Source organism: Cupressus sempervirens, chromosome 1 (genome assembly GCF_028749045.1).
Source record: "Cupressus sempervirens isolate cs-2001-9-10 chromosome 1, ASM2874904v1, whole genome shotgun sequence".
NCBI lineage: Eukaryota > Viridiplantae > Streptophyta > Pinopsida > Cupressales > Cupressaceae > Cupressus > Cupressus sempervirens.
In genome coordinates this window covers 340,738,295-340,749,775 of record NC_143118.1, presented here as the reverse complement: position 1 = coordinate 340,749,775, position 11,481 = coordinate 340,738,295, and the positions used below count along the sequence as shown (strand labels likewise).

At 36.4% G+C, this 11,481-nt stretch overlaps 1 protein-coding gene across 1 annotated transcript; it reads right to left on the bottom strand.

Moving 5' to 3' along the window:
• Positions 1-4,627: 4,627 nt before the first annotated feature.
• LOC149577599 (Galactose oxidase/kelch repeat superfamily protein) lies at positions 4,628-6,788 on the bottom strand. Its single transcript, XM_089824618.1, has one exon. It carries the CDS (start codon positions 6,274-6,276, stop codon positions 5,095-5,097), a length of 1,182 nt encoding a protein of 393 aa, XP_089680744.1. The 5' UTR covers positions 6,277-6,788; the 3' UTR covers positions 4,628-5,094.
• Between the last annotated feature and the right edge of the window lie 4,693 nt (positions 6,789-11,481).

Genomic DNA, 11,481 nt, shown 5'->3' with positions numbered 1-11,481 from the left:
AGAAAATCAATGAGGTAATTATGCTACGTGTGGAAGAGGTAGCTAGGTATGATTTGAAGAAAAGAAAATGTTAATGATACCCCTTGAGGGCAAGGTATATGAATTATGATAGATAAATAGATGCTTAGAAAGTTGTATAGGAAATTGATATGCATCAAGAGAGCAATGTAAGTCTCTAAATTTAGTAATTATATTCTACATTGGCATTAACTCGTGAATGTGGCATACCAATCACGAGGAAAAGGTATGCACAAGGCTTGGTCCATGTAGAGTTCTCAACTTTTGAGATCCAAATGAAGTACATTCAACAAAAAAAGAGTAAATATACTACCTATGAAAGAGATAGACCCACAATTTGAAGAAAAGAAAATGATATTGCTTCCCACAAAGAGGGAAGCATAGAAATGCTTAGTAAAGTTGATAGAATGTATAAATGACTCTTAATCGAGCGTCTTTATAGGATTATTTCAATTTGAGTAACAATTTTCATTTAGTGACATTGCATCAAACAATTCAAATGCATTCCATCCTTCTTTAATGGCTTCAATTGTGTCAATGGCTCTCTTGAACATGTCCTCTCTCTTTCTTCACACACAATCATAGTAATCTCACACAACTACTTATCATACCAATTGTCCACACTAAAACCACATGTTTCAATTTGAAATTACGATTAAGAGACATTCAAACGCTTTGTTAGTGGTGGCCTTAACATTTGAGAAATCAAAGTCATACTGACAAAGTACCCCTACTTCCACACTTTAATTGAGGAATACAACTCCTAAGCCTTTCTTTTATTGACTCGAGTTAAAATATGGTTGTCACATCAAAAGTCATAATAGCAAAGCACCCTTACTTGGACACTTTGATTGAGCAATACAACTCTCAAGCCTTTCTCCCAATGACACCTTAAATCTATCATAGTTTTTAATTTGATCTACCAACCAATGGAGTATTCATTTGCTTTCTCAATCTCTGTTGTTGTTTTCTCCAAAGATGCATTGTAAGTGAACGATGTAATGACATGCTTCTCTATTAGCAAAGTCACAAAGTTCAACACCCATTTTCAACAACTATCCCAACATGCTCGTCCATAACCCATTGCTTTCAAGGTGGCCAATAGTCACAATTCTCAATATTTTTAGCAATAGGCCCCTTGACACACTCCAATGCAACCACCCTGGCCCTCTAGTTCCTATTAATGTTTCTCTTATCTCTTACAAACCATTTCAATCTAATCTTCCATGTTTATTTCCATTGCCATCTTGCTCCCTCCCGCAACTTTCTCAACCTTTTACAACCTCATTTTATCGTTATGGTGCCTTTAGTCATAATGTAACCAGTCATATCTTATGGGAGATACCCTACGAATTCCTTGATTTTCCATCTATTAACACATGGAGTATTCTACCGCAAACAATAAAAATTTGTTCATTCTTGAAAAAATAAATCATTTCTTCATTACTGTTGCAAAAGATTTTTCTTTTAGCCTTTCCTTACTACTTTGCTAGGATCCCAACAAAATTGCCATATGGTGGCAAAAATTGGATGTAAACCAAAGAACTATTCTTTAATCTCTTGCATTAATCTCTTTAAAGTTGTAATTATGAGGGAAGTTTCACCGCTTCTCCAGAGAATTACTAAGGCATAGCAAGATAAGCATAATTAAATGAATTCACATACATATGCATACCTGATATCCTTCATTTCATCAAATACTCAATATCCTATTGTGCGATCCTCAATCGATGTATGTTTCTCTAAATATTCTCCAATTGCAATATGTCCTATCTCCTCGTCTATTTCTTAATTCAACTTCTACGTGCTCCTCCTAGATTCATCTATCATATCTCCTACTACTATGAAAAAAATCATCCTCAAAATACAATCCCAAAAGCATCATGTTCATCTTCATCTTCATCTTCATCTTCACTAGGAAGGAAAATATTTCCATTAAACTTCTCCACCATCCTAACCTTTTCACCTATTTGGCCAGGCATTTAAGGAAAAATATCTGAAACTGTCCAATTGGGTAAAGCTGAAGTTGCAGAACTTTCCAAGCCCTGACCTGGCTCTTACACTCGTCACCAAGAGTTTGATTCTAATACCACATTTAAAATGTGACCTGCAGATCAATGACAGAGAAATGTAATACTGGAACTCAATTGTGTCATTTTTTTTGAGTCAGACTCATTGACCCTAATTTCACGAGTAGTTATTCACATGAACCCATCTCTAATGAGAATGAATGGAACACTTAGCACTAATTTAACTTAATAAATGTTCCATTCATTCTCATGAGAGATGGGTTCATGTGAACCACTACTCATGAAATATGGGTCAATGAATCTAGTTCAAAAACAAAACTACACAATTGAATCCTGATAGCAATATCAATTTGACTTGCTGTGTGAAATATCTCCTACTTACCAATGACAGGATACCAACAAAGAATAGAACCAAAGGTAAACAGATCGAAAACTATTTTGCTTCAAATAATTTGTTGTATATAAATGAAAAAACCACATTACATTCAAATGTTTCGTTGCATATAAAACATAGAGAAGTAGACCCCACTAATCATGCTGTTGATAAGGGATTGACTGACAGAAACAAGACCGCACAAATTAGAGCTTTATTGACTGAATGAATTACCACAAATTTAGCACCTCTTAAATAGTTCCATGGAATTTCCAAGGGCCAAATCTCGGGAACCATGTAGCGATGGCGGTGTGATGATCATGGGGAGTGGGCACTGATATATAAATTCAGGTGAAATGAAATCTGCAATATAACATCTCTGCAAGTGCACCATGAAAGGCAAACAAGCTTACAAATTTAATGTTTGCAATCAGCATACACTAGCATGTACCATATACCAAGCGACCTCCTGGCAGAGGTGGTAGAGATGGTAGAGATGGTGGTGCTGTGAGGAGATGGCTTTCAAAGTCCCGAAATCTCGGAAATGTCACTGTATGGGGGACAATTTTTTTGGAGTTGAGGTGTCCCTGTGGCTGTGGCATAATGAGAGTAAGTAGAGATGGCTTCAGCTATTTACTTGCAACAATATCTTGTATATTGGACCCACAGTGCAATATTGGACCCACAGGGTGGAGATGGGGCAGGAAGATGAATCTATTCGCAAAAATTGAGAAGATTCTTCCAAAACAAGTGAGAGCACACATGCTGGTTGGAAGATGGGGAGGATGGAAGCTACTACAATATACAGTGCCCAGACGACTGTTACAGAGGAATTCAAGGAAGATTGAGCAAAAATTAAAGAGCCAACCAAAGTAAAATTGTTGAGAGAAACACAAAGAGTAAAGATTCAATCCTTTTTCCGTAATTATACTTGTATGGATCGCTTTAGATGATAAATGCCTTCAGCAACTCTGTGGTTTTATTTTTCTGAAAAAAATGTGAGCACATTATTAAGATTATTTGATTAACATATTTGTATGTAGGTTATTTTTCAAGAAACTTCTATTATATGAATCAAGTAGACTGAAATATATATTTACTTTTGTGTACCACTGCTGTACTAGCAGTTAAAAAAATTCCCAATAAAATGAAAGTGATAACCAATTGGAATTAGATCTGCAAATATGCATGTAGAAACAGTCACACTAGGCTTTCAAAACTGAAAATGTTAAAATATATGATCAAAGACCATATTGATGCCGATTGGGGGCTTTCATACTTCATCTTGCAACAATGACATCTATACACTTAAAGGCTCTTATTGCTTCCAAGACACACAGCATGAAAGCTGAAGACATCATCTGTTCTATAAGCACGCATGATGCATAAAGCCAAAAGCAACATTTTACAATTTCAGAGGCAGTTTCCCTGTAGAGAATAAAAGCTCCCATTTTTAAATCCCAAGATGATCCTATGAAAGGTGATAAATTCTGGAAATGCTAAACATAAAACTTCATTGAATGAGGAGCATTTCCTGTTTTGAATGAAAGGCAGCTGCCGCTAAAGGGAGGAAGTCAAAGGTATGCTTCATCTGCTCAAGAGATTTTATTGCCACATAGCAATGCTTTCATTTTCCAAATTGCATTTCTAATTAGTGAATGCATTGGCAATGATTCCGGGGATGAAGGCTAGGGTAATTTTCCCAGATAACATTGCAAAAATATATCAGTAGAATGCAGCACATTTGTCGCATGAATAATGAAACTTCTACTCTTTGAACCCATGTTCAATTTATTCCCACAATTCAGTGAGAGAAATTCATAATCAAATGATCATTGAAAAGCTGTCATTGATCAAATATAATTCCTATATAATTGGAATCAAATCAGCAAAAGTCCAGCCCCTCCTTCCCCATACAGCTCAAAATCTGCCGCCAGATATAATTATAGTTGCAATTCTAAACTTTCCAGTATTCCTGTTTCAGAACTTTCATGGAATCACCTGAACAGGAAAACTAGGTGCAGTGTGCCCGCAGTGGGTTTGCATCCATACTATATTTAATGAAACTTATAATATGATGTCCATGAGACTGATTCATTGCAAAGAGCTCCTAAAATTTATGAATAACTTGCGAGGACATCTACAGAAGCTCTGTCCATTGGTCCAGGGTTGGCATTTATAATCATCAAACAGGACTCAAGCAAGATTGTGATCTTTACAATTCAATGAAAATTTATTATAGTCTAGGAGGTTGTATACAATAAGTAACCTTTGTCAGCATCTCAATTATACAATGGCCAGAAGCAGTTCAAAAGAAAAACCAAGCTCTCCACCAAAACCACTTTTAGCCAACGACAATTTTAAGCGCAGTGCTTCATTACCCCACAACATTGAGTACAGTTACGCCACAACAAATGTGCACCCATACTTCATTATCGGTTGGTACCCAAAGGCAAAATAAACTGAGCGGTTGAAATCTAGAGATCTAAACAATCATTTAGACCCGAGGTCTATTATGTACGGCAGCAGAAGAAACGTCTAAGCCACAACAATTTAAGATACAATAATTCCTCGCGTAAAGAAAGTAACAACAATATCACATCCAACATTTCTTGTTTTTCTACAACACCCAAAACAAAATAGGAAGACCTGATTCCACAAAATATTGAGTAATTAGAAAATTCCTTTATTAGATACACCTACCTTTCGACAAAGGATGCTATCCACTGCAGCTGTAGAACAGAAGCTAATAACCCTGTGGAACCTACTCACAGGCACAGGCAGAGGTGGAATTTTCATCCACCTACACACCAATCTTTCTGAAACCTCACAAACACAAGCTGGATACATCTTATGGTGATCCTCATTGAAAACATAGATCAAACTCCCCAGTCCCACACACTTCAAACTTGCAAACTTGTCCTCTTCATCATTGTCAAACAAAGAATACAAGAGTTCCTTGGGCATGGAACCAACTTCACAGAGCCCCATTGTTTCTTCCTCAATTCTCCACAGATCAAACCCCGGGCCATCAGCAGTGTTCTTCAGGCCAGCTAGGATCAGCCTACCCTGGCATGGGATGAGAAACGAAAACAAAATACCTGCTGGTTTCAAAACCCTAACCCCGTCCCATGACCTAAGGTTCAAATCAAAGGCTGACATAAAACCAGAATAAATTCCAAACACATAGAATTTACCATTCAATAGCGCAGAAGTCAGCCACTGTGACGAATTTCCTGACCTAAATTCTGCCGGCAAAGGAGCACAGATCTCCCATTCATCAGTGCCCGAATCATAAATCTCAACGGCAAGTCTATCCTCTATATCCACCAGGCCACCCACAAAACGTGACCCGCCCACCACAATGAAGCCGTAGTTTTTCTTTACACTGAAGACTCCAACCAGCGGCTGCCGGCGCGAGAATCTCATAGGAGCAGTTTCCTTCCATGAGTCCGAAAATACAGGCGCATAACAGAGTCGAGAACAATCCGACCCAGTTGTAGCAAACAAAAACCCTCCTGCACCTGCCAAGGAATCCCCCGCGCATGATTCTGGAAATGAAGCTACAGGCAAGCGGATCCACTTATGGGCTTCTGGATCAAAGCCAAAGGCCTGGTTGTTCTTCAAGAATATGTTGTTCTGCCCGTAAAGATAAAACCAGGGCTTTTTATGGTCTCTAAGGCGTGCACCAAAGGAAGGTTCAGTTGCAATTGCGTACCATTGCTTGCAGACCGTGCAGCAACTGACTATGGACGATATGGGGAGGCAAGACAGAACAAACTCTGTTATGTCTGGATTCAGACGGTTCCAGTCCTCGTGCTCCGTGCATCTGGGTTGTAAGCAGACATTGTCCATTGAAAAATCTGAAAGCGCCCAAATGAAATGTGGGTCGATTAGAGATGTGGGTTGGGTGTAAACTAGGCTGAAACTCGGTGAGCTAAGCGTAAATTTGTGCCTAATTGACAGAGGCCTCTTAAAGCTGCAAACAAAGATAGGGAGGATAAATGAATAGATTATGAGACTTGTCGCGTCAATTTACGTAAGCTTGAATGATAGTGGCGCAGGCAGCATAAATTATATAAGTATGTGGGTTGGGTGTAGAATTGATGAAAACGGGGAATTGGGCGCATGTGGATTTATGCGTCGAGCAAGCAGTGACATTTTGAAGATTTATAAATCCAAAAGGGAAAATATGATCATTAAGATACTTGGGGCGTCAGTTTACGTAAGCTTCAATTTCCATGAAAGTGGCGGACGCGGCAATGCACAGAGAAATGTGTGTGGAATCCTCCTTGGATTGAAATGGATAACTTGTAAAGCAGTGATCCTTACAACAAAAACAGTCATGGTGCCAGTCTGAGTGGATGGGTTGTGTGCACTGGATTCTTAAATAGAATATTTAATAGATTAAATTGATTAATATTAAAAATGGGTGATGTGGATAAAGTTGGCATATACAGATTAATAATTTGAAAAAACAATATGTACAAATTACAATTACATGGAATGTGAATTTAAATAAATATTTGGATATATTTGGTTATGTTTGGTATATGATATAAAATGTCTCCTCATTTTATTTACTCTTTTTGAGATTGAATATTTTGTTTCTGTCACGTTTTGTCCTGAGTCTTTTTCTTTTCTTGGTTTTGTGGCAAATAGTCAAATGTTGACTTGGTCAAAGATGGTTCAATCTTAATAAAAGTTAACATCTTAAAATTATACCAAAATTAAATGAGTTATTTTATGGAAATATATGAGATATTATGTTATGATGATGATGTCATTGAAGTGCTTTAAATGTCGTGATTTAATAATGTGATTATGCTAATATTTTTACTTCTTAATGATGATATAATTAAATATGTGATATATTGATTTTTATAGATATTGACTCGTTTTTTGTTGCGAGTGTTTGAGTGGATGCAAGAATCATCACGACAAGAGTATGGTTGAGGTAGAGAGGGCTAGCCTCTCAGAAGGGGAAGTGTCGGATGTCGTGCTGCCACCCACACACATCACGTAGAATTTCATGTTGTTGTTTGTTACATATCTAGAGCTAACCTTGAAAGATTGAAATGAATTAGATGTTTCATTTGATTTATTGATGATATATTTAAAAGATGATAGATAGAACGTGTATATATATTAATATGCTAACGGAAGAGTTTTAATGTTTGATTTTAACATATAAATACAGTTCTAAATTGATTAAAAGGAATTTAGAAATACAATTTTCTTTTACCTATATATAGATATGTGTGTTTACTAAACATTATTGTTTTTCAAACTTCCACAACGAAACAAAAATGATTTTGTAAATAAATCAATAGTGGAGGTCATCGAGTAGGGAAAACAAAAGAAATTTTAGGTCAGTTATTGTTTTTGTTGGGGGATTATTGTTTTAAAAGAGGGGCTGAGAGTTTTGAAGAGAACAGTGGCGACAGACTGAAGGAAGCAGTTACGGCATAAAGAAAACATCAGAGGCAAGAAGGAGAGAAGGCATCACAGCAAGATTACCAAGTTTTTTTCTTTGTTTTTATCCTCTATTTTCATAACTTATCATTGGATAGATTAAGAATCAGATATGGACATTGAGTGGAATGATGCTTGTTGATATCCTATTACTCCCTTCTCTTTTCTATTTCCAAAAGGTAGTGTAATATATGTTTGTGGCACAATGAGATTTCTTGAAACTAGTTCGATTTTCTTAAGAACTATCGTAAATCTTCAACAATTGTTATGAAACTATAAATCCTCGGTAATGTTGTAATAGCTATGTTAGGGAAAAGATGTCATGTTGAACCATATTTGTCATCAACATCAATCAATAAAACTTCCAGTTGGACTTGCTCTGTTCATACAAAGGCCTAGGCTCCAACATTGACAAATGACTTCATTTTTAATGGAGCAAGAGAGAGTTGTAGGTTTGTCCACCATTCCATTCTATTGGAATTAATAGCAAAATTTCAGGAACTGCGATTCATATTTTCCTTAGCAGTAGGAATTTGTTGTGCATTGAAATTGGGCTAAAGACTTCAAATGAAACTAATTAAGTTGTTCCAATCTTTACCTTAAATAGCTACCAACAATGAGAAGACACACAATAAATTAGTGAGATCAATCTGCCAGAACACTTTAACCTAGATCAATTTCGTATGCTGATTGGGGTGAGAAATCAAACGTTGAGTTGAACTGTGTGTGTTGCAACATGAAAGGAAAACATTATTCATTGTTTCCCTAGATGAAGTGTGACATATAATCATAGAGTACTATCAAGGTTGTAATATCTAGGAACTAGCAAAACCCTTAGCAAATTGATGACAACGTTAGGTGTAATACTGAGAATAGTTAGAAGTTATTGTTACTAGAGTTTCAGTATATTTAGAAGATTAATTGTGGATACTTTTCTTCCATTTAATCTCTACAACAAAATCTTAAATTGAATTGTTAAAGACTATTGAGTTTGTTTTGTTTGTATGCATTTCAGCATTGATGTAGTTGATTATGTTGTAGGAGATTAACACAACTATATGTGTTTTAGTTGATTACAAAAGTGTGCAATCAGTATTTAAGTGCAAAAGTAGTCATTCCAGCAATCTATAATTGATAAAACCATAATAATAGATTGGATATACATTTTATGTTTTCTTTTTTAGTTGCAAGAGCATTCTCTCAGCATTAAGGATTGCCTAAACCATAAGAATAGAATGGTAGACATTTTATGTGTTTATAGTTGCAAGAGTATTCTTTGTGCAATACTGTGAATGATTGTATCATAAGGAGAAAATGAACACATGCAATATGTCTTGATTTATTAGTCTTGAAATAGCCTTAGTTCAATCCTCTTGTTGTAAACAACATATAAACATGTAATTTCCTTCATGGTTGGGTCCAATGTAGCAATTATGGGAAAGATAGATGGATACTTCACATTTAGTTTCTTCTATCTGCCAGTTTTGTAGAATGGATACATGTTTTTTGTTTCTTCTACCATTAAATCTGGCTTTATAAGTGCTTGGCCAAGCCATTTGATTTTTCAGATAATGCATATGTGTTTATGTGGCTATGCTTATTTGGTTTTACTACATATGTGTAGATGTGTAGTTTATTCTATTCCCTGCTACATTTCGTGATTAGGCTACTAGGCAAATGGTTGCAATGTAGTGTGTTTCACAGAAACACTGGATCCATCTTATCCATCTTGTTCTAGGAAGCTAGGCTTCTCGTGCCAAGGTCGGGGAATTCTTTGTGTCAGGAAGAATCCTAGGGTAGTTTTTCACTCTGTGGTTGGCGAGGTTAAAGCACCTAGGCTACACTCTCGCCTCAAATAGTGATGGACAACATCCTATGGCTTTGGAAATAGTTATCCTGAAGAACACAACTAGAAAGGTTACCTTAATGCTCAATGTATTGTTTCATCCTTGAGATGAACTGAACTATGTAAATTGTATATGACAACAACGTAAATTCTGGAAAAACTGATGTAAATGATTAATTACTACAAGTGATGTATGTTGGACCAGCAATTAGGTCTAGTGTAGTTCAGTTGTACCATATGATGAATTATCATCACCATCTTGATGTAATTTATGAACATGCTTCAAGTAATGTATAGATGTGAATCTTCTTATTGGCATCATAATGCTTATGTTATGTTATTAAACTACTTGTTAATAGTTAATTAGTTTGAATTTTTTGAAATGTTTTGATTGGTTCTCTTCCGCATTTTCTACAATTAGATGATGTGGCAAAGTTGAGTAAGACGTGGTTCTTATGTAGTGCAAAGTCCATAGTTTCAGGCTCATGCATCTCGACCTCACTATAGATCTCTGGTCCCAAGCCCATTACAAACTTCTGAGTTCTAAATAGCTCATTATGTTGAAACTGAGGAACATACTTCACCAAATGACAAAATCGTTCATGATACTGTGTAACATTCATGTTCCCTTAGACTAGTTTTTAGAAGTTTGTTGTTTTCTTGTCGCAGTACAACTAAGGTAACCATCATTTGCCAAAAAGCTACAAGAATTCTTCCTAGGTTACCTCCCCATGCTGGAGTTGATCATAGATAGGTAGATTATCAGGCCACTCCTATACAGATGACTGGTACACTTTTTGGTTACCCTGTTTCTATCCTTATATATAGTGGTGCTACTAAATGTTTTGTAGATCCTAAGATAGTAGCCAAGATACCTATTAGGGCTGGTCTTATGGCTAAACCTTGGACTATAAAGTATGGTAACAAGGTTGAATGCAAGGTAGAGGAATGCTTATTTTGTAGTGAGTTGGAACTCCCTAGCTTTCGAACATAGGTCAACTTTTATGTGGAACCTTTAGGCTCATGTGATGTCATCCTAGGCATCAACTGGTTAAGTGAGCATAAGGCTTTCGTACACTATAAAGATAAGGTGATCAAATGTCTTGATGACATAGGGTATTCAGTGACACTAAATGGTGTCAAACGACTTTTGGAGTTGAGGCACATTTCAGCAATGTAGTTGAAGAAAGCCAAGAGGAAAGGATGTCAGTTATATGTTGCCCATGTTAAGAGTCTGGAAGAGACTCCACCTTGATTGGAGGATCATCCTATTTTACAGGAATTTAGAGATGTGTTTCCAAATGATTTTCTTGAACTACCCCCTAAGAGGGACTTTAATTTCTCCATATATCTTGTACCAGGAGCAAAACCTCAATCAAAGGTTCGCTATCGTATGACTTCTATAGAAATGTATGAGTTGAATGCTCAGCTAAAGGAACTCTTGGAAAAAGGGTTCATTTGTCCCAATGAATCAACATGGGGAGCTCTTGTAATATTTTTCAAGAAGAAGGATGGTACCTTGAAGTTGTGCATTGATTACTGCATGTTGAACAAGGTGACCATAAAGAATCGATGCCCTCTCCCAAGGATTGATGAACTTTTCGATCAAATGAAGGGAGCAACTGTATTCTCTAAAATTGATTTGTGATTCAGATATCATCAACCTTAGATTTGAGAGGAAGACATATCTAAGACAACATTCAGAACAAGATATGGCCATTATGAGTTTGTAGTCTTAC